At 42.3% G+C, this 27,141-nt stretch overlaps 2 protein-coding genes and 1 long non-coding RNA gene across 4 annotated transcripts in view; 1 reads left to right on the top strand and 2 right to left on the bottom strand.

Annotated features, from left to right (window-relative positions):
• The window catches only part of LOC149463088 (uncharacterized), a 547,928-nt gene that overhangs the window by 251,843 nt on the left and 268,944 nt on the right, over positions 1 to 27,141 (top strand). The window lies entirely within an intron of this gene.
• LOC149463105 (protein kinase C delta type-like) lies at positions 4,803 to 5,546 on the bottom strand. The gene has a single exon (XM_089675906.1). It carries the CDS (start codon positions 5,544 to 5,546, stop codon positions 4,803 to 4,805), a length of 744 nt encoding a protein of 247 aa, XP_089532032.1.
• On the bottom strand, positions 18,748 to 19,491 carry LOC149463104 (protein kinase C delta type-like). The gene has a single exon (XM_089675905.1). The coding sequence runs from the start codon at positions 19,489 to 19,491 to the stop codon at positions 18,748 to 18,750; it is 744 nt and encodes a 247-aa protein (XP_089532031.1).

The raw sequence follows: 27,141 nt of genomic DNA, 5'->3' as shown, positions 1-27,141 counted from the left end.
TCTTTAGATAGAAAAGAGGCTTCCTGCTTGGTGATGACACCATCAAGTAAGGCTGTGTTCGTTAGTAGTAGTGCGTCCTGTTTGAATTCGGGTAGTGGGTCTTTAGTTAATTTGGTATATGCTTTGGTTTTTATGCTTATGATTACTTCACACATGTGAGTGTTTCTACATTTAGACTTGAATTAAAAGACTTATTGCACTTAGAGGCGCTTCTCTGCTTTTTCTCATCTACAGAAGTTGCTACAGCTTATTTGGAAGCCTTGCCCTCAGTGCCACACGGAATCTTACGCTCTTCATACAGTAGCCACTAATACCACCATCACCCCATACTACCATTTCCCAGGACTTTGCAGTGTTTGCGCTGCTACAACCCTTCCTCATTTTTTCTGAATCATTGCAGTGATCAGCGTCTTGAAGTGGGACTGTGATAGTGCTGTAGGCAATCTGATACCAACTGACACTGACATCACCAGTGACACTATTAGAAAGATCAATAATAGTACTTTACACTGTCACTGTGCGAATGACGTTTACTGGGAAGGGGCTAACATTCTGGGGTAATCAAAGGGTTAAGTGTGTGCTTATGAATTTACTGAAAACTAAAAATGTTTTTACTAAAATCTGTTCCTTCTTCTTGCTTTGCAGGGAGAAGAAACAGACAGATCATTCCCTCTGTACAGAAGCCTGTGTTTTTGCTAACACAGGGCTCTGGGCTGTGATTGGACACAGCAGATCAGCAGGTGTCAGCCACGAATCATTGGCTGACACCTGCTGCCAAAATCCTGCTGTTGAGGTGCATTACAGCCCATTAAAGTTTGCAGTTGATGAATGTTTGGGGTAATGTCTGGGCCACCGGTGGATGGACAGAGGGAGGGGGCTGAGAATGGTGTGGGGCTACAGCACTCTCCTTCTCTGTCAAAAGCTCTGGACTGTGGGAGGAGCCAAGGCGTTATCGAATACAGTGCACTGAGGAGCCTGGAAGTGGGCGGAGCTCACAGAGCAACCTGCGGGTAGGTCACAGCGCTGGACTGACCCTGTTGGAGCTCTGTGAGCTCCGACCGCTTCCAGGCTCCTCAGTGCGCTGTATTCACATATTTGTTTCCTGTTTATTAGCGCTGCACCTTTATTTCTATGTTTATGTAGTGGAAGAAGAGGGTTTGCCACTTTGTGCTAGCTGCTTATTTACTTCTTTGCACTCACTACATAGCGGAACGCAATTGTGGGGTGTTGCAGCATTGGGTGGATGTGGCCACAGCGAACAGAGATAACGGCTAGCGCAGCGCTATCTGCTTCAGTAGAACTGCCTTTATTTGTGTTGTTTAGGCGTGTTACATGAGCAATGCAACATTTTGGAACCTGCAAGGGACCTTCATCACGCCAAGTGACAGAGAGACGCCTTTCAGTTGCAGCTTGTGAAACCTTGCGGCTGCAGCTGGACAGGATAATGCACCTAGAGCTACTAACATTTAGGGCAGTATGCACCCAGGGACGAATGATCGCAATGCAGATTGCTGGCTTTCTGGGCATTCGTCTCTGGGTGTATAGTCCCCTAAATGTTCGTAGGATTGGGTGCACCTTCCACCAGCTGTCAGTTTCCCATAGACTTTTCCAGTCTGCCAGCAGTGGGACTGGATGGTGCACCTGTGCCCTCCACCCTCACTTAAACACCAGAGTTGCATGCACTAGGTGGCAGAGAGTCTGTCCAGGCATGAAAGAGTGTATGAGAACAGGCAGTCCATCCCATCAGGTGAAATTGATCCACAAAGAACTGAGCCTGGAGTCAGGGGACTGGGGAGCCAAACTGTGTACAGACTTAGTGCAGGTTGACACCGGCATTGCACAGTAACGCGCTGTGTGTCCCTGTGCAGTTCAGTGCGATGCAATTTAAAAACGCACTGAAACTGGATCACATGGTTGTAAGCTCCAACGAGCCGGGCCCTCTCAGTCCTTCTGTATTCATTTGTATTGGAATTGTACAGTCTGCCCTTATGTTGTAAAGCGCTGCGTAAGCTGTTGGCGCTATATAAATCCTGTATTATAATAATAAAAAACATGGCTCTGCGGTACCATGCATTTTGGTGCAGGCAAACACACTGTATTTGTGATGTGTGTTTGGAGTGTCGTTAGGAATCTATTGCCACCCACAGCAGTGTTCTTGTGTGAACCAGGGCTGGGGCCCTTGTGCAGGGTGACTGGTCTTGTCTACACCCCCCCATAGATTTTTGCAGGCAACCTGTGATGGGTGTGACCACTAAAAATTCTGTTAAACCATCTACACATTGCTATATACCCCCTTCTAGCAAACTTCCCATATAAACAGGGATTTTTTCACTCATGTGAAGAAAAAAAAAAAAAAAAAATTTAAATATCACTGCAAACTATAGATAAAGTGCATAATTACCCTAAAACAAACAGATTCCAGCTTGTAATCAACCACATATGTACAGAGTGTCCTTAGATTGGTATCCTCTTGTCCCTCAGGACCTCACAAACAGACCAGGAATCATTATGTGAATTATAATCATATATAAAATTTATTGTAGCCACTTACATATAAAAACGATAAGATCAGCAAGACATCATCAAACTCCTCATGCCCAGTATACGATCCCCTTTCCGTGTGTAGAGGGTCTCCCGATCACCAGGTAATTCCCCCTTGCTACTCCTATCCAGCACTATCACTTTGTAGCTCTGGGGGACACCTGAAGTGCACCGTTACTCTCCAGACCTCCAACACGGAAACGGTGCACTTCAGGTGTCCCCCAGAGCTACAAAGTGATAGTGCTGGATAGGAGTAGCAAGGGGGAATTACCTGGTGATCGGGAGACCCTCTACACACGGAAAGGGGATCGTATACTGGGCATGAGGAGTTTGATGATGTCTTGCTGATCTTATCGTTTTTATATGTAAGTGGCTACAATAAATTTTATATATGATTATAATTCACATAATGATTCCTGGTCTGTTTGTGAGGTCCTGAGGGACAAGAGGATACCAATCTAAGGACACTCTGTACATATGTGGTTGATTACAAGCTGGAATTTGTTTGTTTTAGGGTAATTATGCACTTTATATATAGTTTGCAGTGATATTTAAAATTTTTTTTTTTTTTTCTTCACATGAGTGCTGTGACACTGGAGTGTTTTTTTTTTGCATGATACACGTGTGGCACTTTAGTTCTGGGATTTAAAAGGTAATATACTATGTTGAGATTTTGTTTTTTGAGGTATTTGAAGAGCACCTGTGATTGATTTGCATCTTCTTCAGTGGAGTAGGAAGCGTCTTCCTATCAAGAAATTGATCTTTGTTTGGACACATTATTTGGACACTTTGCATATTGGGACTTTATTTTATTTTTGTTCTTTTATATATATTTGATATTTTTTATTTTTGGGTAAACTCTTTGGGTCTTGATTTTTTCACTATAATTGTGGGTTTTTGGGTTTAAGTAAATGAATATATGTTTTATTAGTACTTCAGGGGAAGGATATTGATATGACTTTAAGGGATTTCTGAGGATTTTATATATGTGTGTGTGCTGATTTATACTTATTACATTGCTATATACCTCCTTCTAGCAAACTTTCCATAGAAACAGGGATTTTTCGTTCACATACATTTCAATGCATGTTTAAGCCGGCCAACTACGTCAAAGTAATCCCTCTCTGGCCAGTTCCTACCTTAATCTCTATCTATCTATCTATCTATCTATCTATCTATCTATGCATTCAGTCGTATCCGACCCTTGGCAATTGCATGGACCGTCACTCGTAAGCGACCTTTTCCATGAATTTTCTTAGCAATTATTTTACAGGGTAGGTTGCCATGTCTTAATCCAACCCCTACCATGCCTGAGATCCCACATGGCCAGGGATGAAACTAGGACAATTAAGACAGGAGCCAATGAACCTACCAGCATGTCTTTGGAGTGTGGGAGGAAACCGGAGTACCCGGAGGAAACCCACGCGAACACAGGGAGAAAATGCTAAATCCATGCAGTAGGCGCCATGGTTGGAAATCGAACCCATGACCCAATTACTGCAAGGCAGAAGTGCTAACCACTAAGCCACTGTGCCGCCCATCTATCTATCAATATTATCTATTCCATAAATCTTTCCCACGCAGGGGCATCCACCATCAAACAAATGAAACAATATTCAGCCATCTGGCTTGTACATCGATTTCCGTCTGTCTCCTGCAGACTCTATCCGAAATGGCTTTCCCGCACACAGCTCGCCAATAGCACACAGCTTGTCTGGCTTCCACCTCTACTAGGTGAAGCCCACCTGACTCCAAGGCAGAGCCCTCCTGTGTGCCAGGGTGGAGCCCTCCTGTCTGCTGGGGTGGAGCCCAGAATCATGGCCTGGACTCCACAAAAAAGCCTGCACACACCTGTGCAATCAGCGTGCTGGCTGCTCTCAAAACATGGGCCCAGGATTGGAGATTTCATCCCTCCCAAATCTCTTTGAAATCTCCAGGCTACAGGTCCCAAAACAGGCTTTACAAGCCAAAGAGGAAACTGATAAACCAGTTTCCTCTGAATTACAACTGCCTGGAGCCCCTCAACCTCTATAGTCGAGAATCCTGGGTCACCACTGTGATTTCCACCGTGGCAGGATAGCGCACTATCTATCTATCTATCTATCTATCTATCTATCTATCTTATCTATCTATCCTATCTATCTATCTGTCTGTCTATCTATCTATCATCATATCTAATTTACATTTTTTGTTCACTGTTGTGAACTTTTTAGTTGACCACCCATTGAAGGATGGCCCTCTGGTTGTGGTGGTGGTGAGGATCAGGCTTGTCTCGCCTTCATTCTCTCACTAATGTATTCAAAGGCCTTAAAATACTCCTGATGCAATGAGTCAATTGGCATCTCCAGGTCTTTGGACAGAAAAGTATCCACTTCAATGATTTCCTGCAGTGGTTCCTTGAGAATAGGTTCCAATGTACTTTGTACGAGTGATGGTCCTTCTTCTATCTCTTCCCAGTCAATACCCTTGAAGAAAGGGTGTGATCTGAGATTGCACACCAGGTGCGCACGTTGCTCTTGGTCATGACGTAAAAGTCTGAGTAAGAGATCTTGCAGATAAAAGTTCAAGTGCCGTAGGAAATAGGGTTCCGTGGCGTACATGGAAGTAACCAACTGCTCTTCAGTCTCCTGTCCAGTATAAAAAGGATGCTCGCCTAAGGCCATCTCATATACTATTATCCCAAATGAGAAATAGTCAGCCGGGTAATAGTATGGCCTTTGATAATAGACTTCAGGGGCCATGTAACATAGCGTCCCCACGCAACTTTTGACTCTGTTTTTCTCCGTGACGAACATTGCCGACAGGCCGAAATCGGCAATCTTGACGTGCCCGGCGTTATCCAGAAGAATGTTCTCTGGTTTTAGATCTCTGTGGACAATCTGAAGAGAATGAAGGTGCTGCAGTCCACAGAGAATTTCGGCAGTAACACATCTTAAGGTTACTTCATCAAGTGGAGCTGAATCTCTTATGAATTTTTCAAGATCTCCTCCGCCCAGGAACTCCATAGCAAAGACGAGATGAGTCTCTGTTTGAAAGGAGCAGTAGAGATGTGCGAAAAATGAGTATCTGTTGCACATTTCCATTATGTAGCTCTCTGTAATGACGCAGCTGGGATCCTGTCGAAGTAATGGTCTTTTTTTAACCATTTTCACTGCTAGCTTCTGCTTAATGTCAGGATGAGAGGCCAACACTACTTTTCCAAAGCTCCCCTGTCCTAGTACTCTATGGAAGGTGAAACTTTCCAGGCTGAGTTTGTAGGACTGGTCGGTAGGTGAAGTAGATTTGACCAGTGAAGCCTCCTTACTCTCACTGGTATGTGAAGTATTGGGAGGTTTCTTGTCCTCCATCGATGTAGCTTGCTGAATTTGCGCAGTGTCTTTGTTGGATGGGATCTCATTTTTGCCTGGAGACAGAGAAAAAAAGTATTATTTCTACTTCCACATCATTTATGTGAAACTGCGGCCATTTAAAGGCATATATGTCTTTATTATTTTGCATAAATTTAGCAAACATAGTATGAGAGGTAAACAGAACATGTACAAGTAGATAAATAACAAAAAAAAAAACATCACAGATGAGGTAACTGCGGCCATTTAAATGTCTTTTTTTTCTTTTACATATGGAAGGGAATCTTTGTTGTGACACTAATCTTATGTGACACGTTGTCCTTTATGGCAGTTCTATCCATTCCTAGACAATATGGTTCTCAGCCCTGGGGATCTATTGTCAGTGCATGGCTTTCTAAAACCCGTAACATCCCTAAGGGCTCGTTCACACTTGACTTTCTTTCTAACTCTTGCCAAACGCCCCTATAGCCTTGGACAGGCGTTAGACAGGCGTATGGGAAGCGTTTTTAACGTTCCCCAAACGCCCCATGCGCTTTTTTGAATCTGTTAGACATTTGCCAAGCGTAAAAACCGCACCACAAACGCTTATAATGAAGTTAAATGGTGTTAACGTTCCGCAACTGCCTCGCAACCGCTCCGCAAACGCCACCATAGACTTGAATGGGAGGCTTCAACTCCTCCTGACTCCACATGAAGCGTCAGTTTTGCCGCAACGCTAACGCTTCAGTGTGAACAGCACTATGTGCTGCCATGTGCAGAATTTTCATAAGCGTTTGAGAAGCTTTAAAAACGCTTCCCAAAGGTCCGTCTGACACCTGCTGACAAAGCTCGTGTGAGCTGAGCCTGACAGCTATGAAATGCTGAGTAACCGTACTTACACTTTCAGACCACCAAAAGATAGCAATCCTAATGTGATATCTGACCATATTGAGATCTTACTGCCAAAGAGCAATGATCAGCTACAATGGGGAATCCATACTGGCCCATTCCATACTCAGGCTGCGCTTTCTGCTAAGTAACTCTTGTGCTCTAGGGCTTGTTTACATCACATCCATTGAGCTACGTTTTTTCTACACACCCCCCCTACAATACAGCATGTTGTACTTTTCATAAACGCACATGCAGTGCAATGGGGTAAACGAGGCTTATTGAAATGCATTGTTTTTCTTGTATATGCATTCATACTACGTTCAATGCATGTGGTGTAAATGAGCCCTAAGCTGTTCCTCCCTCTCAATGCAATTCCATCAATCTGCTTATCTTCATTGACTAAATATAAATGTAACACTATGTTGTATTTGGTTGTGAGTCCGTAGTTGTGGATGACACCCCAACTTTCCTAACGATTTAGAAATGTGTGTGTAGAAAAATATGACAAAGCGGAATGAATGGTCTGCTCCTGCAGCCCCCAGTCTGCCTGGTCATACAGATCCTAGGACACAACTGTCTATAGGAATGGTCCTAGTGAATGGGAATGTCATGGGGGGGGGGGGCAGTGTAAGGTCTCATTGCTATTGAAGGGTCCTGTATACACAGCCTGTCACTGGGGAGGGGCTCACACTGACTTTGTATTTATCCATAGACCATGTATGCCTCCTGCACACCTGACCCCTGACCCCTGCAGCCCAACTGTCACCTGAATTCAACTGAGGGCAGGCTGACAAATGCTGCTGCTAATGACAAGTGCTATTACTGGCAGGACCTCCAGGTACCTGACGGGGTCTTAACTCTCCCCTACTCTCTACCCGGTGACCCCATTATGTGTATGTATAGTGACCCCAATATATATGTAATTGGTGATAAATGTTGTATACCCTTACAGTGCCCTGCATTATATCTCAACAGACTAGTACTTACTTTCTGCGTCTTCTTCTTCTAATTTTGTCTGAGAAAAGGGGCAACATCTAGCCAGACACTGCCAAAATCTTTTCCCAGCTGCCCTAAATCTCCCCCTTTTAGGGGCAGAATCTTGGGGCTGTGATGCTGTTCTGTGGTCCTCTGTTAAGGGTCCCACTGTTTGTAATGTAAAAGGCTCCTCCTTGTTGGTTTTCAGGAGGTCCTTCACATTATTTGCTCTCTTTCTCGTAAATAGCCGCTTCATGATTACAAATGACAAAGCTGCACAGAGAAAGAGAAATCGCTTCCACTCCTGGTAGCGTACACAAAGGGAATGACTGCAAGCTGAGGGGGCGGAGCTAAGTGGTGATGACATCAGAGTTCTGGTAGCTATGGAAACAAGGTGACATGACCCTGGCTTGGAAGGTACATGACCATATATGGAAAAAACATTGTGCTTCCTATGTGGTGTTTGTAGATCACATTTTTTGGGTCATTTTTTTTCAAGTAAACAAAATGTGGGACATCTTTGCTCAGCTTACATCTGTATTATTCATGTTTTATGTATCCAGCGCCCAATGAAATCATGTTATTCCTGTCTATGGATGGGATTCACAAAGTTATACACCAGGACAAGGTTCTATTTTTAGCCCTGTACCTGCCATGTTCTGATCTGCTGGCTCCCAACTGAAATTAATGGTCATGTGATCTTAGCCTGCGGGAGGGGGGAGGGGAAGAAGACATTTTGGCCATTTAGTGTGTAGTCCGTTGAGTGCCAGGCTGTAATATTCCTTCATTATGAGGACATTGGTCAGATTTCAACGCTGAGATAGAATGACAACTGGTCATGTAACGCTGTATACTAATGGATTTCATATACCCTTTTTTTTTAGAAATTGAACTTTCTTTTGGTGATGTTTAATATCCACTGTTTTTGTTTTTTGTTTTTTTTTTACTATATAAAGGAAAAAGAATGTTGAAAATTGGACAATATGGTAGTCCTCAGCCCTGGATATCTATTCTCAGTGCATGGCTTTTATAAGTCCCCATGACATCCCTTAGGTCACCAAGACATAGCAATCTTAATGTGATATCTGACCACACTGAGATCTTAGCCCCAAAGACCACTGATCAGCTACAAAGGGGAAGCCATACCGGCCCATTCCATCCTCAGGCTGCGCTTCCTGCTTAGTAGCACTCGGGCTGTAAGGCTTGTTTACACCATATCCATTGACTGACTGGGTTTTTCTGCATACCACCGCACATGTATGGTGTGAAGAAATCTTTAAGCCGGCCATAGATGAGTCGAAAACCGAACATTCTGTCGATTGAAAAATGAGAATAGCCCATACAAGTGTGCCATCATTTGTTTGATTTTTCTAAAATAAATTGCGGCATGTTGGGTCTGGCACTTTCAATTGCTGCATGAAAATCGCATCTCGCAGCAGGCACACTAATAATGCGAAAACCAAACGATTCTACGTTCAACAAGAATTTTCGCTTGGTTTTCGATCCTATCTATGGCCGGCTTTACTGTCCTCCCTCTCAATGCAATTCCATTTGCAGACCCTTGCTGTTTCCTTATGTTCCCTATTGTTATTATGTCAGTGTCACTGAGGAGCTGCCACTAAAGTATATGGACCATTACAGACTTTTATGGACTTTTGGGTTATTTTAGCTTCATTTTGTATCATATATGCACCAGTGGTTGCTTCTGATTATACTATACTCCTTATTTACTTCTATCAATTCCATCATTCTGCTTATCCTAATTGAAAATCCACTGTCCTGTGTCTGGTGTCATCTCAGTAGTTGCGGATGCTGCCCCAACTTTCTTGATGTGTTAGAAATATTTGTATATGAAATAAATCTATACAGTGCTGTAAAAGAAAATATTTGCCCCCTTCCTATTTTTTTTTTGCATGTTTGTCACACTTTAATGATTTTGACCATCAAACAGATTTAGTGTGTGCGTGTCTCAATCCAGAGCGCTACGGTCTAGTTCACATTAGATGCAGTCCTGAGCCTTTTTTGCTGCATCAAAAAAATGCATGCACGGTGTTTTCCATGTACTCCAATGGCCCTAGTTCACACCAGTGCAGTCAGTTCCAGTCGGTTTCCAGTGCAGAAAAAAAAGTAGAACATGCTGCATTTTTTTATACAGAACTGTACTGAAACAGCAAACTTCATGAAAACTGCGTGTGGTGTGAACTGTCAGCAAAAATGTATCTTTAATGCATCCGGAGTGCATTATTGTGCTGTAAACTGGCCCTAAGTGTTCTTTTTCTCTGCTACCTCGTTCCTGTGCTATCTGTTTGAGTCACACCTGTCAGATTTTCATGACCCCAAGAGAAAAAAGGTGACACATGATGGAGCTCCAGCACACAGCCTTTGATGAACAACCTAATTTCTGTTCCTGTGTGATGTGTAAGGGGGAGGGGGGGTGTCCCTTCCCTCCAATCAGCTCTCAATGAGCTCTGAAGACTGTAACTTCAGCTCTCTGCTCTCTGCTTTCTGAAAGCTCAGACATGCTGTAAAAATTCATACACACACAAACAGTGCTGTCAAATAAGTATTTGCCCCCTTCCTGTTTTTTTTTTTTTTGCATATTTGTCTCACTTAGATGATTCAGACTGTCAAACACATTTTAATATTACATGAAGAAAACCAGACTAAGTACAAAGTGCAGTTTTTAAGTGATGTGACGCTTTCATTTTATTAAGGGAAAAACAATCTGTCCAAACCTGCCTGGCCCTATGTGAAAAAGTAAATGCCCCCTAAACCTAATAAATGGTTGTGCCTCCCTTGGTGGCAACAACTGCAGTTAAGCATTTGCAATGATTGGCAATGAGCCTTTCACACCACTGTGGAGGGATTTTGGCCCACTCTTCTTTGCAGAATTGTTTTCATTCAGCCACCTTGGAGGGTTTTCCAGCATGAAAGGCCTTTTTAAGGTCATGCCACAGCATCTCAATGGGATTTAAGTCTGGACTTTGACTTGGTCACTCCAAAACCTTAATATTCCAGCTTTCTTTTAGTGGCATTTGATCACCACTGAGGTTTTTACATTTTTAAGTTATAAACCGAAAAAAGATAGAGCATTTTGAAAAAAAACCCAATATATTTTACTTTGTTACAGAAAAATATCCAATAAAGAAATTAAAACCACATTTCTTCATGAATTTATGCCAAAATGTATTCTGCTACGTCTTTGGTAAAAAAAAAAAAAATCCCAGTAAGTGTATATTGATTGGTTTGTGTGAACGTTATGGCGCCTACAAACTATGGTATAAATAAACTGGAAATTTTTATTTATACTAGTAATTGCAGTGATCAGCAAAAGAGAAAAAGGAGAGAAGCGCCTCTAAGTGCAATAAGTCTTTTAATTCAAGTCTAAATGTAGAAACACTCACATGTGTGAAGTAATGATAAGCATAAAAACCGTGGATAACAATAGTTAACGGTGGGGTGGTAACCCGGGTGAAGAGCCGTCATCTCTCTGCGATGTGGGGAGGTCAGCTCTCGGCTGGAACAGCGTGGTGGCTGGAGGGGAACAGCGGTGAGGCCGGCCGGCGTGCACGTCCTCCCTCAGAGCCAGATGGAACGCACGCTGGAATGTAGCGGCTGTGTGGCCGTGATGACGTCAGATCCCAGGGTGCACTGCAATGCGTTTCGGAGCATGCACTGGCCGTGGAAGGCGGAAGTGCACTCCTTTTTCAAGCAGGGGGAGGTGGATGAACACGGGTGAATATATAGGGAACGTGAGTCTAATTGATCAATTGACCAATTAACCAGTGATTTACCATTGCTGTCAGGTGAATAGTGTAAAGTCATGGATGTTAAATGGGGGGTAAAGGAAACCAAATGGAAAAAAGAGAGGATGTAATAAATAAGAAAACAGAAGACGAAAGAAAAATGATGAAATGGAAAAAAATAAATAAATAAATAAAAAAATTATGAAAAAAATAATTAAAAAAAAGAGAAAAAAAAAAATTAATGAAATGAAAAATGACGTTAATAAAAGATTTTTGAACAGCTGAAAATCGAAGAAACTATGTGAAAAAAGTTGATGGGGGTAATAAGAATAAAAAAAAAAAATTATATTCTGGGAGATTAGTGGGGTAAAATGTTTACCTTGCAGCACTGGCACATCAATTATGTATCAGTAGTGAGCAGATATTTAGTGGTAATACAGCATGTTTGCAAGGTGGGATATGGTTATGGCTCTACAGGAGCTTCATAATAATTCTAACATATATACATGTTGCTAGCGGGTATATTGACAATGGGTGTTAACATGGTAAGATGATAAACATATTGGTAATAATACATGCAAATGACATTATAAAGAGTAAATTACATTGTAAAAAATAGTAAAAAACAGAATAAAATATAAATAATGAACAAAAGGTTATAAATAATAAACTAAAAATGAATTAAAAAAAAAAAATTCGATAAAAAAATTTGATTAAAAAAATAAAAATAAAGGGGGGGGGGGGGGAAGTATCATTGTGAGTGTTGAGTGACTGTGAATGGGAGATTGTAGTGTTTATAGTATAGTGTTAATGTCTAATTCCTCGTTGAGTCCACCTGGAGACAATGTATCTAATGTAAATATCCAATAAGTTTCTTGTGAACAGAGTTTTTTGAAACGATCAGACTCAGAGAGATTGTTGTGTATGGATTCTAAGACCCATACTTGTAGGCCATCAGTGGATTTTTGGTGATATTCAAGGAAGTGGCGGGGGACGCTATGTTTGTCTTTACCATCTTCAATAAGACGTCTGTGCTCGCCAAACCTTGCGCGGAGGGGTCTGATGGTGCGTCCCACATATAGGAGGCCGCAAGGGCAGGATATACAGTAGATCACATGATCAGTGGAGCAGTTGTAAAATTCTTTGAATGAATAGGTTTTTCCTTTTGTGGTGAAGTTTTTTTGTCCGTGTTTAGCGAATCGGCAAGTTTTGCATAGCGCTTTGTTGCATCTATACATGCCGACAATGGGTATGAGGCAGATTGTGTTGGGTGTGTTGGTGGGTGGGTTGTATTTGCTGGGGGCAATCTTGTTTTTAAGGTTGATGGCTTTGCGGTAGGTGTATTTTGGTTTTTTATCTAAAATGTCTATTAAATGTGGATCCTGTAGTAGTATTGGCCAATGTCTATTGATGATAGACTCCATTTTGTGAAAGTTGTTGTGGAATTTGGTTATAAATCTGACCTGGTTGGGAGGCTCTGTGCTATTGTGTGTTTGGGGTCTACCCTTGCGGTAGAAGGAGTGGGCCTCATCTACTAGCTTGTGTGGGTAACCTTTGTCTAGGAATTTCTTTATTAGGATGTCGCTCTGGAGATTGTAATCGGAATCTGTGGTGCAGTTTTGTCTGAGACGACAGAATTGTCCTTTAGGTATATTTTGGATCCATTTGGGGTGGTGGCAGCTGTTGAAGTGGAGGTATGAGTTTCCAGATACCGGTTTGAAGTGTTTTTTTGTTAATATTTGGAGATTGTCATGGTATAATTCGAGATCTAGGAATACAAGAGTATGTTTGTGGTGAGTGGAGGTGAAGGACAAAAGGATTTGAATTGCAATGGGTTACGAACTGGTCTACGTGTGATATTGGTCCATCCCAGATGACGATAATGTCATCTATGTAACGGCCGTAAAAGATGATGTGGGCTGCAAAGGGGTTATTGTGCCATATGTGTTTGTCCTCCCAGAAACTCATAGTCAAGTTTGCATATGAGGGTGCAAAGTTGGCTCCCATGGCTGTACCTTGAGTTTGTAAGTAGAAATCGTGGTTGAATGTGAAGTAATTGTGTTTGAGGCAAAATGAGGTGGCGTCTACTATAAAGGAAGATTGTTTGGGGTTGAGTGATGGATCCAAGGATAGATAGTGCTGGATGGCGGTGATGCCTACATCATGGGGTATCGAGGTGTATAGGGAGCAGACATCTAACGAGACCCAACAATAGTCGGGTTCCCAGGAGTATGTTTGGAGTAATTCTAGCAAGTGTCCGCTGTCCCGGATATATGAGTGTTGAGCCTGTGCAAGGGGTTGTAGGAAGTGGTCGATATATTGGGAGAAACCGCTAGTAATGCTCCCTGTGGCCGCTACGATTGGTCTTCCTGGTGGATTATTTGGATTTTTGTGTACTTTGGGCAGAAAGTAAAAATACGGGGTGTTGTAGAAGTCTTTAGATAGAAAAGAGGCTTCCTGCTTGGTGATGACACCATCAAGTAAGGCTGTGTTCGTTAGTAGTAGTGCGTCCTGTTTGAATTCGGGTAGTGGGTCTTTAGTTAATTTGGTATATGCTTTGGTTTTTATGCTTATGATTACTTCACACATGTGAGTGTTTCTACATTTAGACTTGAATTAAAAGACTTATTGCACTTAGAGGCGCTTCTCTGCTTTTTCTCATCTACAGAAGTTGCTACAGCTTATTTGGAAGCCTTGCCCTCAGTGCCACACGGAATCTTACGCTCTTCATACAGTAGCCACTAATACCACCATCACCCCATACTACCATTTCCCAGGACTTTGCAGTGTTTGCGCTGCTACAACCCTTCCTCATTTTTTCTGAATCATTGCAGTGATCAGCGTCTTGAAGTGGGACTGTGATAGTGCTGTAGGCAATCTGATACCAACTGACACTGACATCACCAGTGACACTATTAGAAAGATCAATAATAGTACTTTACACTGTCACTGTGCGAATGACGTTTACTGGGAAGGGGCTAACATTCTGGGGTAATCAAAGGGTTAAGTGTGTGCTTATGAATTTACTGAAAACTAAAAATGTTTTTACTAAAATCTGTTCCTTCTTCTTGCTTTGCAGGGAGAAGAAACAGACAGATCATTCCCTCTGTACAGAAGCCTGTGTTTTTGCTAACACAGGGCTCTGGGCTGTGATTGGACACAGCAGATCAGCAGGTGTCAGCCACGAATCATTGGCTGACACCTGCTGCCAAAATCCTGCTGTTGAGGTGCATTACAGCCCATTAAAGTTTGCAGTTGATGAATGTTTGGGGTAATGTCTGGGCCACCGGTGGATGGACAGAGGGAGGGGGCTGAGAATGGTGTGGGGCTACAGCACTCTCCTTCTCTGTCAAAAGCTCTGGACTGTGGGAGGAGCCAAGGCGTTATCGAATACAGTGCACTGAGGAGCCTGGAAGTGGGCGGAGCTCACAGAGCAACCTGCGGGTAGGTCACAGCGCTGGACTGACCCTGTTGGAGCTCTGTGAGCTCCGACCGCTTCCAGGCTCCTCAGTGCGCTGTATTCACATATTTGTTTCCTGTTTATTAGCGCTGCACCTTTATTTCTATGTTTATGTAGTGGAAGAAGAGGGTTTGCCACTTTGTGCTAGCTGCTTATTTACTTCTTTGCACTCACTACATAGCGGAACGCAATTGTGGGGTGTTGCAGCATTGGGTGGATGTGGCCACAGCGAACAGAGATAACGGCTAGCGCAGCGCTATCTGCTTCAGTAGAACTGCCTTTATTTGTGTTGTTTAGGCGTGTTACATGAGCAATGCAACATTTTGGAACCTGCAAGGGACCTTCATCACGCCAAGTGACAGAGAGACGCCTTTCAGTTGCAGCTTGTGAAACCTTGCGGCTGCAGCTGGACAGGATAATGCACCTAGAGCTACTAACATTTAGGGCAGTATGCACCCAGGGACGAATGATCGCAATGCAGATTGCTGGCTTTCTGGGCATTCGTCTCTGGGTGTATAGTCCCCTAAATGTTCGTAGGATTGGGTGCACCTTCCACCAGCTGTCAGTTTCCCATAGACTTTTCCAGTCTGCCAGCAGTGGGACTGGATGGTGCACCTGTGCCCTCCACCCTCACTTAAACACCAGAGTTGCATGCACTAGGTGGCAGAGAGTCTGTCCAGGCATGAAAGAGTGTATGAGAACAGGCAGTCCATCCCATCAGGTGAAATTGATCCACAAAGAACTGAGCCTGGAGTCAGGGGACTGGGGAGCCAAACTGTGTACAGACTTAGTGCAGGTTGACACCGGCATTGCACAGTAACGCGCTGTGTGTCCCTGTGCAGTTCAGTGCGATGCAATTTAAAAACGCACTGAAACTGGATCACATGGTTGTAAGCTCCAACGAGCCGGGCCCTCTCAGTCCTTCTGTATTCATTTGTATTGGAATTGTACAGTCTGCCCTTATGTTGTAAAGCGCTGCGTAAGCTGTTGGCGCTATATAAATCCTGTATTATAATAATAAAAAACATGGCTCTGCGGTACCATGCATTTTGGTGCAGGCAAACACACTGTATTTGTGATGTGTGTTTGGAGTGTCGTTAGGAATCTATTGCCACCCACAGCAGTGTTCTTGTGTGAACCAGGGCTGGGGCCCTTGTGCAGGGTGACTGGTCTTGTCTACACCCCCCCATAGATTTTTGCAGGCAACCTGTGATGGGTGTGACCACTAAAAATTCTGTTAAACCATCTACACATTGCTATATACCCCCTTCTAGCAAACTTCCCATATAAACAGGGATTTTTTCACTCATGTGAAGAAAAAAAAAAAAAAAAAATTTAAATATCACTGCAAACTATAGATAAAGTGCATAATTACCCTAAAACAAACAGATTCCAGCTTGTAATCAACCACATATGTACAGAGTGTCCTTAGATTGGTATCCTCTTGTCCCTCAGGACCTCACAAACAGACCAGGAATCATTATGTGAATTATAATCATATATAAAATTTATTGTAGCCACTTACATATAAAAACGATAAGATCAGCAAGACATCATCAAACTCCTCATGCCCAGTATACGATCCCCTTTCCGTGTGTAGAGGGTCTCCCGATCACCAGGTAATTCCCCCTTGCTACTCCTATCCAGCACTATCACTTTGTAGCTCTGGGGGACACCTGAAGTGCACCGTTACTCTCCAGACCTCCAACACGGAAACGGTGCACTTCAGGTGTCCCCCAGAGCTACAAAGTGATAGTGCTGGATAGGAGTAGCAAGGGGGAATTACCTGGTGATCGGGAGACCCTCTACACACGGAAAGGGGATCGTATACTGGGCATGAGGAGTTTGATGATGTCTTGCTGATCTTATCGTTTTTATATGTAAGTGGCTACAATAAATTTTATATATGATTATAATTCACATAATGATTCCTGGTCTGTTTGTGAGGTCCTGAGGGACAAGAGGATACCAATCTAAGGACACTCTGTACATATGTGGTTGATTACAAGCTGGAATTTGTTTGTTTTAGGGTAATTATGCACTTTATATATAGTTTGCAGTGATATTTAAAATTTTTTTTTTTTTTTCTTCACATGAGTGCTGTGACACTGGAGTGTTTTTTTTTTGCATGATACACGTGTGGCACTTTAGTTCTGGGATTTAAAAGGTAATATACTATGTTGAGATTTTGTTTTTTGAGGTATTTGAAGAGCACCTGTGATTGATTTGCATCTTCTTCAGTGGAGTAGGAAGCGTCTTCCTATCAAGAAATTGATCTTTGTTTGGACACATTATTTGGACACTTTGCATATTGGGACTTTATTTTATTTTTGTTCTTTTATATATATTTGATATTTTTTATTTTTGGGTAAACTCTTTGGGTCTTGATTTTTTCACTATAATTGTGGGTTTTTGGGTTTAAGTAAATGAATATATGTTTTATTAGTACTTCAGGGGAAGGATATTGATATGACTTTAAGGGATTTCTGAGGATTTTATATATGTGTGTGTGCTGATTTATACTTATTACATTGCTATATACCTCCTTCTAGCAAACTTTCCATAGAAACAGGGATTTTTCGTTCACATACATTTCAATGCATGTTTAAGCCGGCCAACTACGTCAAAGTAATCCCTCTCTGGCCAGTTCCTACCTTAATCTCTATCTATCTATCTATCTATCTATCTATCTATCTATCTATGCATTCAGTCGTATCCGACCCTTGGCAATTGCATGGACCGTCACTCGTAAGCGACCTTTTCCATGAATTTTCTTAGCAATTATTTTACAGGGTAGGTTGCCATGTCTTAATCCAACCCCTACCATGCCTGAGATCCCACATGGCCAGGGATGAAACTAGGACAATTAAGACAGGAGCCAATGAACCTACCAGCATGTCTTTGGAGTGTGGGAGGAAACCGGAGTACCCGGAGGAAACCCACGCGAACACAGGGAGAAAATGCTAAATCCATGCAGTAGGCGCCATGGTTGGAAATCGAACCCATGACCCAATTACTGCAAGGCAGAAGTGCTAACCACTAAGCCACTGTGCCGCCCATCTATCTATCAATATTATCTATTCCATAAATCTTTCCCACGCAGGGGCATCCACCATCAAACAAATGAAACAATATTCAGCCATCTGGCTTGTACATCGATTTCCGTCTGTCTCCTGCAGACTCTATCCGAAATGGCTTTCCCGCACACAGCTCGCCAATAGCACACAGCTTGTCTGGCTTCCACCTCTACTAGGTGAAGCCCACCTGACTCCAAGGCAGAGCCCTCCTGTGTGCCAGGGTGGAGCCCTCCTGTCTGCTGGGGTGGAGCCCAGAATCATGGCCTGGACTCCACAAAAAAGCCTGCACACACCTGTGCAATCAGCGTGCTGGCTGCTCTCAAAACATGGGCCCAGGATTGGAGATTTCATCCCTCCCAAATCTCTTTGAAATCTCCAGGCTACAGGTCCCAAAACAGGCTTTACAAGCCAAAGAGGAAACTGATAAACCAGTTTCCTCTGAATTACAACTGCCTGGAGCCCCTCAACCTCTATAGTCGAGAATCCTGGGTCACCACTGTGATTTCCACCGTGGCAGGATAGCGCACTATCTATCTATCTATCTATCTATCTATCTATCTATCTATCTATCTATCTATCTATCTATCTATCTTATCTATCTATCCTATCTATCTATCTGTCTGTCTATCTATCTATCATCATATCTAATTTACATTTTTTGTTCACTGTTGTGAACTTTTTAGTTGACCACCCATTGAAGGATGGCCCTCTGGTTGTGGTGGTGGTGAGGATCAGGCTTGTCTCGCCTTCATTCTCTCACTAATGTATTCAAAGGCCTTAAAATACTCCTGATGCAATGAGTCAATTGGCATCTCCAGGTCTTTGGACAGAAAAGTATCCACTTCAATGATTTCCTGCAGTGGTTCCTTGAGAATAGGTTCCAATGTACTTTGTACGAGTGATGGTCCTTCTTCTATCTCTTCCCAGTCAATACCCTTGAAGAAAGGGTGTGATCTGAGATTGCACACCAGGTGCGCACGTTGCTCTTGGTCATGACGTAAAAGTCTGAGTAAGAGATCTTGCAGATAAAAGTTCAAGTGCCGTAGGAAATAGGGTTCCGTGGCGTACATGGAAGTAACCAACTGCTCTTCAGTCTCCTGTCCAGTATAAAAAGGATGCTCGCCTAAGGCCATCTCATATACTATTATCCCAAATGAGAAATAGTCAGCCGGGTAATAGTATGGCCTTTGATAATAGACTTCAGGGGCCATGTAACATAGCGTCCCCACGCAACTTTTGACTCTGTTTTTCTCCGTGACGAACATTGCCGACAGGCCGAAATCGGCAATCTTGACGTGCCCGGCGTTATCCAGAAGAATGTTCTCTGGTTTTAGATCTCTGTGGACAATCTGAAGAGAATGAAGGTGCTGCAGTCCACAGAGAATTTCGGCAGTAACACATCTTAAGGTTACTTCATCAAGTGGAGCTGAATCTCTTATGAATTTTTCAAGATCTCCTCCGCCCAGGAACTCCATAGCAAAGACGAGATGAGTCTCTGTTTGAAAGGAGCAGTAGAGATGTGCGAAAAATGAGTATCTGTTGCACATTTCCATTATGTAGCTCTCTGTAATGACGCAGCTGGGATCCTGTCGAAGTAATGGTCTTTTTTTAACCATTTTCACTGCTAGCTTCTGCTTAATGTCAGGATGAGAGGCCAACACTACTTTTCCAAAGCTCCCCTGTCCTAGTACTCTATGGAAGGTGAAACTTTCCAGGCTGAGTTTGTAGGACTGGTCGGTAGGTGAAGTAGATTTGACCAGTGAAGCCTCCTTACTCTCACTGGTATGTGAAGTATTGGGAGGTTTCTTGTCCTCCATCGATGTAGCTTGCTGAATTTGCGCAGTGTCTTTGTTGGATGGGATCTCATTTTTGCCTGGAGACAGAGAAAAAAAGTATTATTTCTACTTCCACATCATTTATGTGAAACTGCGGCCATTTAAAGGCATATATGTCTTTATTATTTTGCATAAATTTAGCAAACATAGTATGAGAGGTAAACAGAACATGTACAAGTAGATAAATAACAAAAAAAAAAACATCACAGATGAGGTAACTGCGGCCATTTAAATGTCTTTTTTTTCTTTTACATATGGAAGGGAATCTTTGTTGTGACACTAATCTTATGTGACACGTTGTCCTTTATGGCAGTTCTATCCATTCCTAGACAATATGGTTCTCAGCCCTGGGGATCTATTGTCAGTGCATGGCTTTCTAAAACCCGTAACATCCCTAAGGGCTCGTTCACACTTGACTTTCTTTCTAACTCTTGCCAAACGCCCCTATAGCCTTGGACAGGCGTTAGACAGGCGTATGGGAAGCGTTTTTAACGTTCCCCAAACGCCCCATGCGCTTTTTTGAATCTGTTAGACATTTGCCAAGCGTAAAAACCGCACCACAAACGCTTATAATGAAGTTAAATGGTGTTAACGTTCCGCAACTGCCTCGCAACCGCTCCGCAAACGCCACCATAGACTTGAATGGGAGGCTTCAACTCCTCCTGACTCCACATGAAGCGTCAGTTTTGCCGCAACGCTAACGCTTCAGTGTGAACAGCACTATGTGCTGCCATGTGCAGAATTTTCATAAGCGTTTGAGAAGCTTTAAAAACGCTTCCCAAAGGTCCGTCTGACACCTGCTGACAAAGCTCGTGTGAGCTGAGCCTGACAGCTATGAAATGCTGAGTAACCGTACTTACACTTTCAGACCACCAAAAGATAGCAATCCTAATGTGATATCTGACCATATTGAGATCTTACTGCCAAAGAGCAATGATCAGCTACAATGGGGAATCCATACTGGCCCATTCCATACTCAGGCTGCGCTTTCTGCTAAGTAACTCTTGTGCTCTAGGGCTTGTTTACATCACATCCATTGAGCTACGTTTTTTCTACACACCCCCCCTACAATACAGCATGTTGTACTTTTCATAAACGCACATGCAGTGCAATGGGGTAAACGAGGCTTATTGAAATGCATTGTTTTTCTTGTATATGCATTCATACTACGTTCAATGCATGTGGTGTAAATGAGCCCTAAGCTGTTCCTCCCTCTCAATGCAATTCCATCAATCTGCTTATCTTCATTGACTAAATATAAATGTAACACTATGTTGTATTTGGTTGTGAGTCCGTAGTTGTGGATGACACCCCAACTTTCCTAACGATTTAGAAATGTGTGTGTAGAAAAATATGACAAAGCGGAATGAATGGTCTGCTCCTGCAGCCCCCAGTCTGCCTGGTCATACAGATCCTAGGACACAACTGTCTATAGGAATGGTCCTAGTGAATGGGAATGTCATGGGGGGGGGGGGGGCAGTGTAAGGTCTCATTGCTATTGAAGGGTCCTGTATACACAGCCTGTCACTGGGGAGGGGCTCACACTGACTTTGTATTTATCCATAGACCATGTATGCCTCCTGCACACCTGACCCCTGACCCCTGCAGCCCAACTGTCACCTGAATTCAACTGAGGGCAGGCTGACAAATGCTGCTGCTAATGACAAGTGCTATTACTGGCAGGACCTCCAGGTACCTGACGGGGTCTTAACTCTCCCCTACTCTCTACCCGGTGACCCCATTATGTGTATGTATAGTGACCCCAATATATATGTAATTGGTGATAAATGTTGTATACCCTTACAGTGCCCTGCATTATATCTCAACAGACTAGTACTTACTTTCTGCGTCTTCTTCTTCTAATTTTGTCTGAGAAAAGGGGCAACATCTAGCCAGACACTGCCAAAATCTTTTCCCAGCTGCCCTAAATCTCCCCCTTTTAGGGGCAGAATCTTGGGGCTGTGATGCTGTTCTGTGGTCCTCTGTTAAGGGTCCCACTGTTTGTAATGTAAAAGGCTCCTCCTTGTTGGTTTTCAGGAGGTCCTTCACATTATTTGCTCTCTTTCTCGTAAATAGCCGCTTCATGATTACAAATGACAAAGCTGCACAGAGAAAGAGAAATCGCTTCCACTCCTGGTAGCGTACACAAAGGGAATGACTGCAAGCTGAGGGGGCGGAGCTAAGTGGTGATGACATCAGAGTTCTGGTAGCTATGGAAACAAGGTGACATGACCCTGGCTTGGAAGGTACATGACCATATATGGAAAAAACATTGTGCTTCCTATGTGGTGTTTGTAGATCACATTTTTTGGGTCATTTTTTTTCAAGTAAACAAAATGTGGGACATCTTTGCTCAGCTTACATCTGTATTATTCATGTTTTATGTATCCAGCGCCCAATGAAATCATGTTATTCCTGTCTATGGATGGGATTCACAAAGTTATACACCAGGACAAGGTTCTATTTTTAGCCCTGTACCTGCCATGTTCTGATCTGCTGGCTCCCAACTGAAATTAATGGTCATGTGATCTTAGCCTGCGGGAGGGGGGAGGGGAAGAAGACATTTTGGCCATTTAGTGTGTAGTCCGTTGAGTGCCAGGCTGTAATATTCCTTCATTATGAGGACATTGGTCAGATTTCAACGCTGAGATAGAATGACAACTGGTCATGTAACGCTGTATACTAATGGATTTCATATACCCTTTTTTTTTAGAAATTGAACTTTCTTTTGGTGATGTTTAATATCCACTGTTTTTGTTTTTTGTTTTTTTTTTACTATATAAAGGAAAAAGAATGTTGAAAATTGGACAATATGGTAGTCCTCAGCCCTGGATATCTATTCTCAGTGCATGGCTTTTATAAGTCCCCATGACATCCCTTAGGTCACCAAGACATAGCAATCTTAATGTGATATCTGACCACACTGAGATCTTAGCCCCAAAGACCACTGATCAGCTACAAAGGGGAAGCCATACCGGCCCATTCCATCCTCAGGCTGCGCTTCCTGCTTAGTAGCACTCGGGCTGTAAGGCTTGTTTACACCATATCCATTGACTGACTGGGTTTTTCTGCATACCACCGCACATGTATGGTGTGAAGAAATCTTTAAGCCGGCCATAGATGAGTCGAAAACCGAACATTCTGTCGATTGAAAAATGAGAATAGCCCATACAAGTGTGCCATCATTTGTTTGATTTTTCTAAAATAAATTGCGGCATGTTGGGTCTGGCACTTTCAATTGCTGCATGAAAATCGCATCTCGCAGCAGGCACACTAATAATGCGAAAACCAAACGATTCTACGTTCAACAAGAATTTTCGCTTGGTTTTCGATCCTATCTATGGCCGGCTTTACTGTCCTCCCTCTCAATGCAATTCCATTTGCAGACCCTTGCTGTTTCCTTATGTTCCCTATTGTTATTATGTCAGTGTCACTGAGGAGCTGCCACTAAAGTATATGGACCATTACAGACTTTTATGGACTTTTGGGTTATTTTAGCTTCATTTTGTATCATATATGCACCAGTGGTTGCTTCTGATTATACTATACTCCTTATTTACTTCTATCAATTCCATCATTCTGCTTATCCTAATTGAAAATCCACTGTCCTGTGTCTGGTGTCATCTCAGTAGTTGCGGATGCTGCCCCAACTTTCTTGATGTGTTAGAAATATTTGTATATGAAATAAATCTATACAGTGCTGTAAAAGAAAATATTTGCCCCCTTCCTATTTTTTTTTTGCATGTTTGTCACACTTTAATGATTTTGACCATCAAACAGATTTAGTGTGTGCGTGTCTCAATCCAGAGCGCTACGGTCTAGTTCACATTAGATGCAGTCCTGAGCCTTTTTTGCTGCATCAAAAAAATGCATGCACGGTGTTTTCCATGTACTCCAATGGCCCTAGTTCACACCAGTGCAGTCAGTTCCAGTCGGTTTCCAGTGCAGAAAAAAAAGTAGAACATGCTGCATTTTTTTATACAGAACTGTACTGAAACAGCAAACTTCATGAAAAGTGCGTGTGGTGTGAACTGTCAGCAAAAATGTATCTTTAATGCATCCGGAGTGCATTATTGTGCTGTAAACTGGCCCTAAGTGTTCTTTTTCTCTGCTACCTCGTTCCTGTGCTATCTGTTTGAGTCACACCTGTCAGATTTTCATGACCCCAAGAGAAAAAAGGTGACACATGATGGAGCTCCAGCACACAGCCTTTGATGAACAACCTAATTTCTGTTCCTGTGTGATGTGTAAGGGGGAGGGGGGGTGTCCCTTCCCTCCAATCAGCTCTCAATGAGCTCTGAAGACTGTAACTTCAGCTCTCTGCTCTCTGCTTTCTGAAAGCTCAGACATGCTGTAAAAATTCATACACACACAAACAGTGCTGTCAAATAAGTATTTGCCCCCTTCCTGTTTTTTTTTTTTTTGCATATTTGTCTCACTTAGATGATTCAGACTGTCAAACACATTTTAATATTACATGAAGAAAACCAGACTAAGTACAAAGTGCAGTTTTTAAGTGATGTGACGCTTTCATTTTATTAAGGGAAAAACAATCTGTCCAAACCTGCCTGGCCCTATGTGAAAAAGTAAATGCCCCCTAAACCTAATAAATGGTTGTGCCTCCCTTGGTGGCAACAACTGCAGTTAAGCATTTGCAATGATTGGCAATGAGCCTTTCACACCACTGTGGAGGGATTTTGGCCCACTCTTCTTTGCAGAATTGTTTTCATTCAGCCACCTTGGAGGGTTTTCCAGCATGAAAGGCCTTTTTAAGGTCATGCCACAGCATCTCAATGGGATTTAAGTCTGGACTTTGACTTGGTCACTCCAAAACCTTAATATTCCAGCTTTCTTTTAGTGGCATTTGATCACCACTGAGGTTTTTACATTTTTAAGTTATAAACCGAAAAAAGATAGAGCATTTTGAAAAAAAACCCAATATATTTTACTTTGTTACAGAAAAATATCCAATAAAGAAATTAAAACCACATTTCTTCATGAATTTATGCCAAAATGTATTCTGCTACGTCTTTGGTAAAAAAAAAAAAAATCCCAGTAAGTGTATATTGATTGGTTTGTGTGAACGTTATGGCGCCTACAAACTATGGTATAAATAAACTGGAAATTTTTATTTATACTAGTAATTGCAGTGATCAGCAAAAGAGAAAAAGGAGAGAAGCGCCTCTAAGTGCAATAAGTCTTTTAATTCAAGTCTAAATGTAGAAACACTCACATGTGTGAAGTAATGATAAGCATAAAAACCGTGGATAACAATAGTTAACGGTGGGGTGGTAACCCGGGTGAAGAGCCGTCATCTCTCTGCGATGTGGGGAGGTCAGCTCTCGGCTGGAACAGCGTGGTGGCTGGAGGGGAACAGCGGTGAGGCCGGCCGGCGTGCACGTCCTCCCTCAGAGCCAGATGGAACGCACGCTGGAATGTAGCGGCTGTGTGGCCGTGATGACGTCAGATCCCAGGGTGCACTGCAATGCGTTTCGGAGCATGCACTGGCCGTGGAAGGCGGAAGTGCACTCCTTTTTCAAGCAGGGGGAGGTGGATGAACACGGGTGAATATATAGGGAACGTGAGTCTAATTGATCAATTGACCAATTAACCAGTGATTTACCATTGCTGTCAGGTGAATAGTGTAAAGTCATGGATGTTAAATGGGGGGTAAAGGAAACCAAATGGAAAAAAGAGAGGATGTAATAAATAAGAAAACAGAAGACGAAAGAAAAATGATGAAATGGAAAAAAATAAATAAATAAATAAAAAAATTATGAAAAAAATAATTAAAAAAAAGAGAAAAAAAAAAATTAATGAAATGAAAAATGACGTTAATAAAAGATTTTTGAACAGCTGAAAATCGAAGAAACTATATGAAAAAAGTTGATGGGGGTAATAAGAATAAAAAAAAAAAATTATATTCTGGGAGATTAGTGGGGTAAAATGTTTACCTTGCAGCACTGGCACATCAATTATGTATCAGTAGTGAGCAGATATTTAGTGGTAATACAGCATGTTTGCAAGGTGGGATATGGTTATGGCTCTACAGGAGCTTCATAATAATTCTAACATATATACATGTTGCTAGCGGGTATATTGACAATGGGTGTTAACATGGTAAGATGATAAACATATTGGTAATAATACATGCAAATGACATTATAAAGAGTAAATTACATTGTAAAAAATAGTAAAAAACAGAATAAAATATAAATAATGAACAAAAGGTTATAAATAATAAACTAAAAATGAATTAAAAAAAAAAAATTCGATAAAAAAATTTGATTAAAAAAATAAAAATAAAGGGGGGGGGGGGAAAGTATCATTGTGAGTGTTGAGTGACTGTGAATGGGAGATTGTAGTGTTTATAGTATAGTGTTAATGTCTAATTCCTCGTTGAGTCCACCTGGAGACAATGTATCTAATGTAAATATCCAATAAGTTTCTTGTGAACAGAGTTTTTTGAAACGATCAGACTCAGAGAGATTGTTGTGTATGGATTCTAAGACCCATACTTGTAGGCCATCAGTGGATTTTTGGTGATATTCAAGGAAGTGGCGGGGGACGCTATGTTTGTCTTTACCATCTTCAATAAGACGTCTGTGCTCGCCAAACCTTGCGCGGAGGGGTCTGATGGTGCGTCCCACATATAGGAGGCCGCAAGGGCAGGATATACAGTAGATCACATGATCAGTGGAGCAGTTGTAAAATTCTTTGAATGAATAGGTTTTTCCTTTTGTGGTGAAGTTTTTTTGTCCGTGTTTAGCGAATCGGCAAGTTTTGCATAGCGCTTTGTTGCATCTATACATGCCGACAATGGGTATGAGGCAGATTGTGTTGGGTGTGTTGGTGGGTGGGTTGTATTTGCTGGGGGCAATCTTGTTTTTAAGGTTGATGGCTTTGCGGTAGGTGTATTTTGGTTTTTTATCTAAAATGTCTATTAAATGTGGATCCTGTAGTAGTATTGGCCAATGTCTATTGATGATAGACTCCATTTTGTGAAAGTTGTTGTGGAATTTGGTTATAAATCTGACCTGGTTGGGAGGCTCTGTGCTATTGTGTGTTTGGGGTCTACCCTTGCGGTAGAAGGAGTGGGCCTCATCTACTAGCTTGTGTGGGTAACCTTTGTCTAGGAATTTCTTTATTAGGATGTCGCTCTGGAGATTGTAATCGGAATCTGTGGTGCAGTTTTGTCTGAGACGACAGAATTGTCCTTTAGGTATATTTTGGATCCATTTGGGGTGGTGGCAGCTGTTGAAGTGGAGGTATGAGTTTCCAGATACCGGT

This window comes from Staurois parvus, unplaced genomic scaffold (assembly GCF_062004578.1).
Source record: "Staurois parvus isolate SC_StPar_1 unplaced genomic scaffold, SC_StPar_1.0 ptg000159l, whole genome shotgun sequence".
Taxonomy (NCBI): domain Eukaryota; kingdom Metazoa; phylum Chordata; class Amphibia; order Anura; family Ranidae; genus Staurois; species Staurois parvus.
The sequence above is the reverse complement of the archived record's forward strand: the minus strand, read 5'-3'. Positions and strand labels throughout refer to the sequence as shown.

What these genes read in the sequence shown, in the direction of transcription:
- LOC149463104 (XM_089675905.1), bottom strand. Translation starts at nt 19,491, where the DNA reads ATGGAGTTCCTGGGCGGAGGAGATCTTGAAAAATTCATAAGAGATTCA.
- LOC149463105 (XM_089675906.1), bottom strand. Translation starts at nt 5,546, where the DNA reads ATGGAGTTCCTGGGCGGAGGAGATCTTGAAAAATTCATAAGAGATTCA.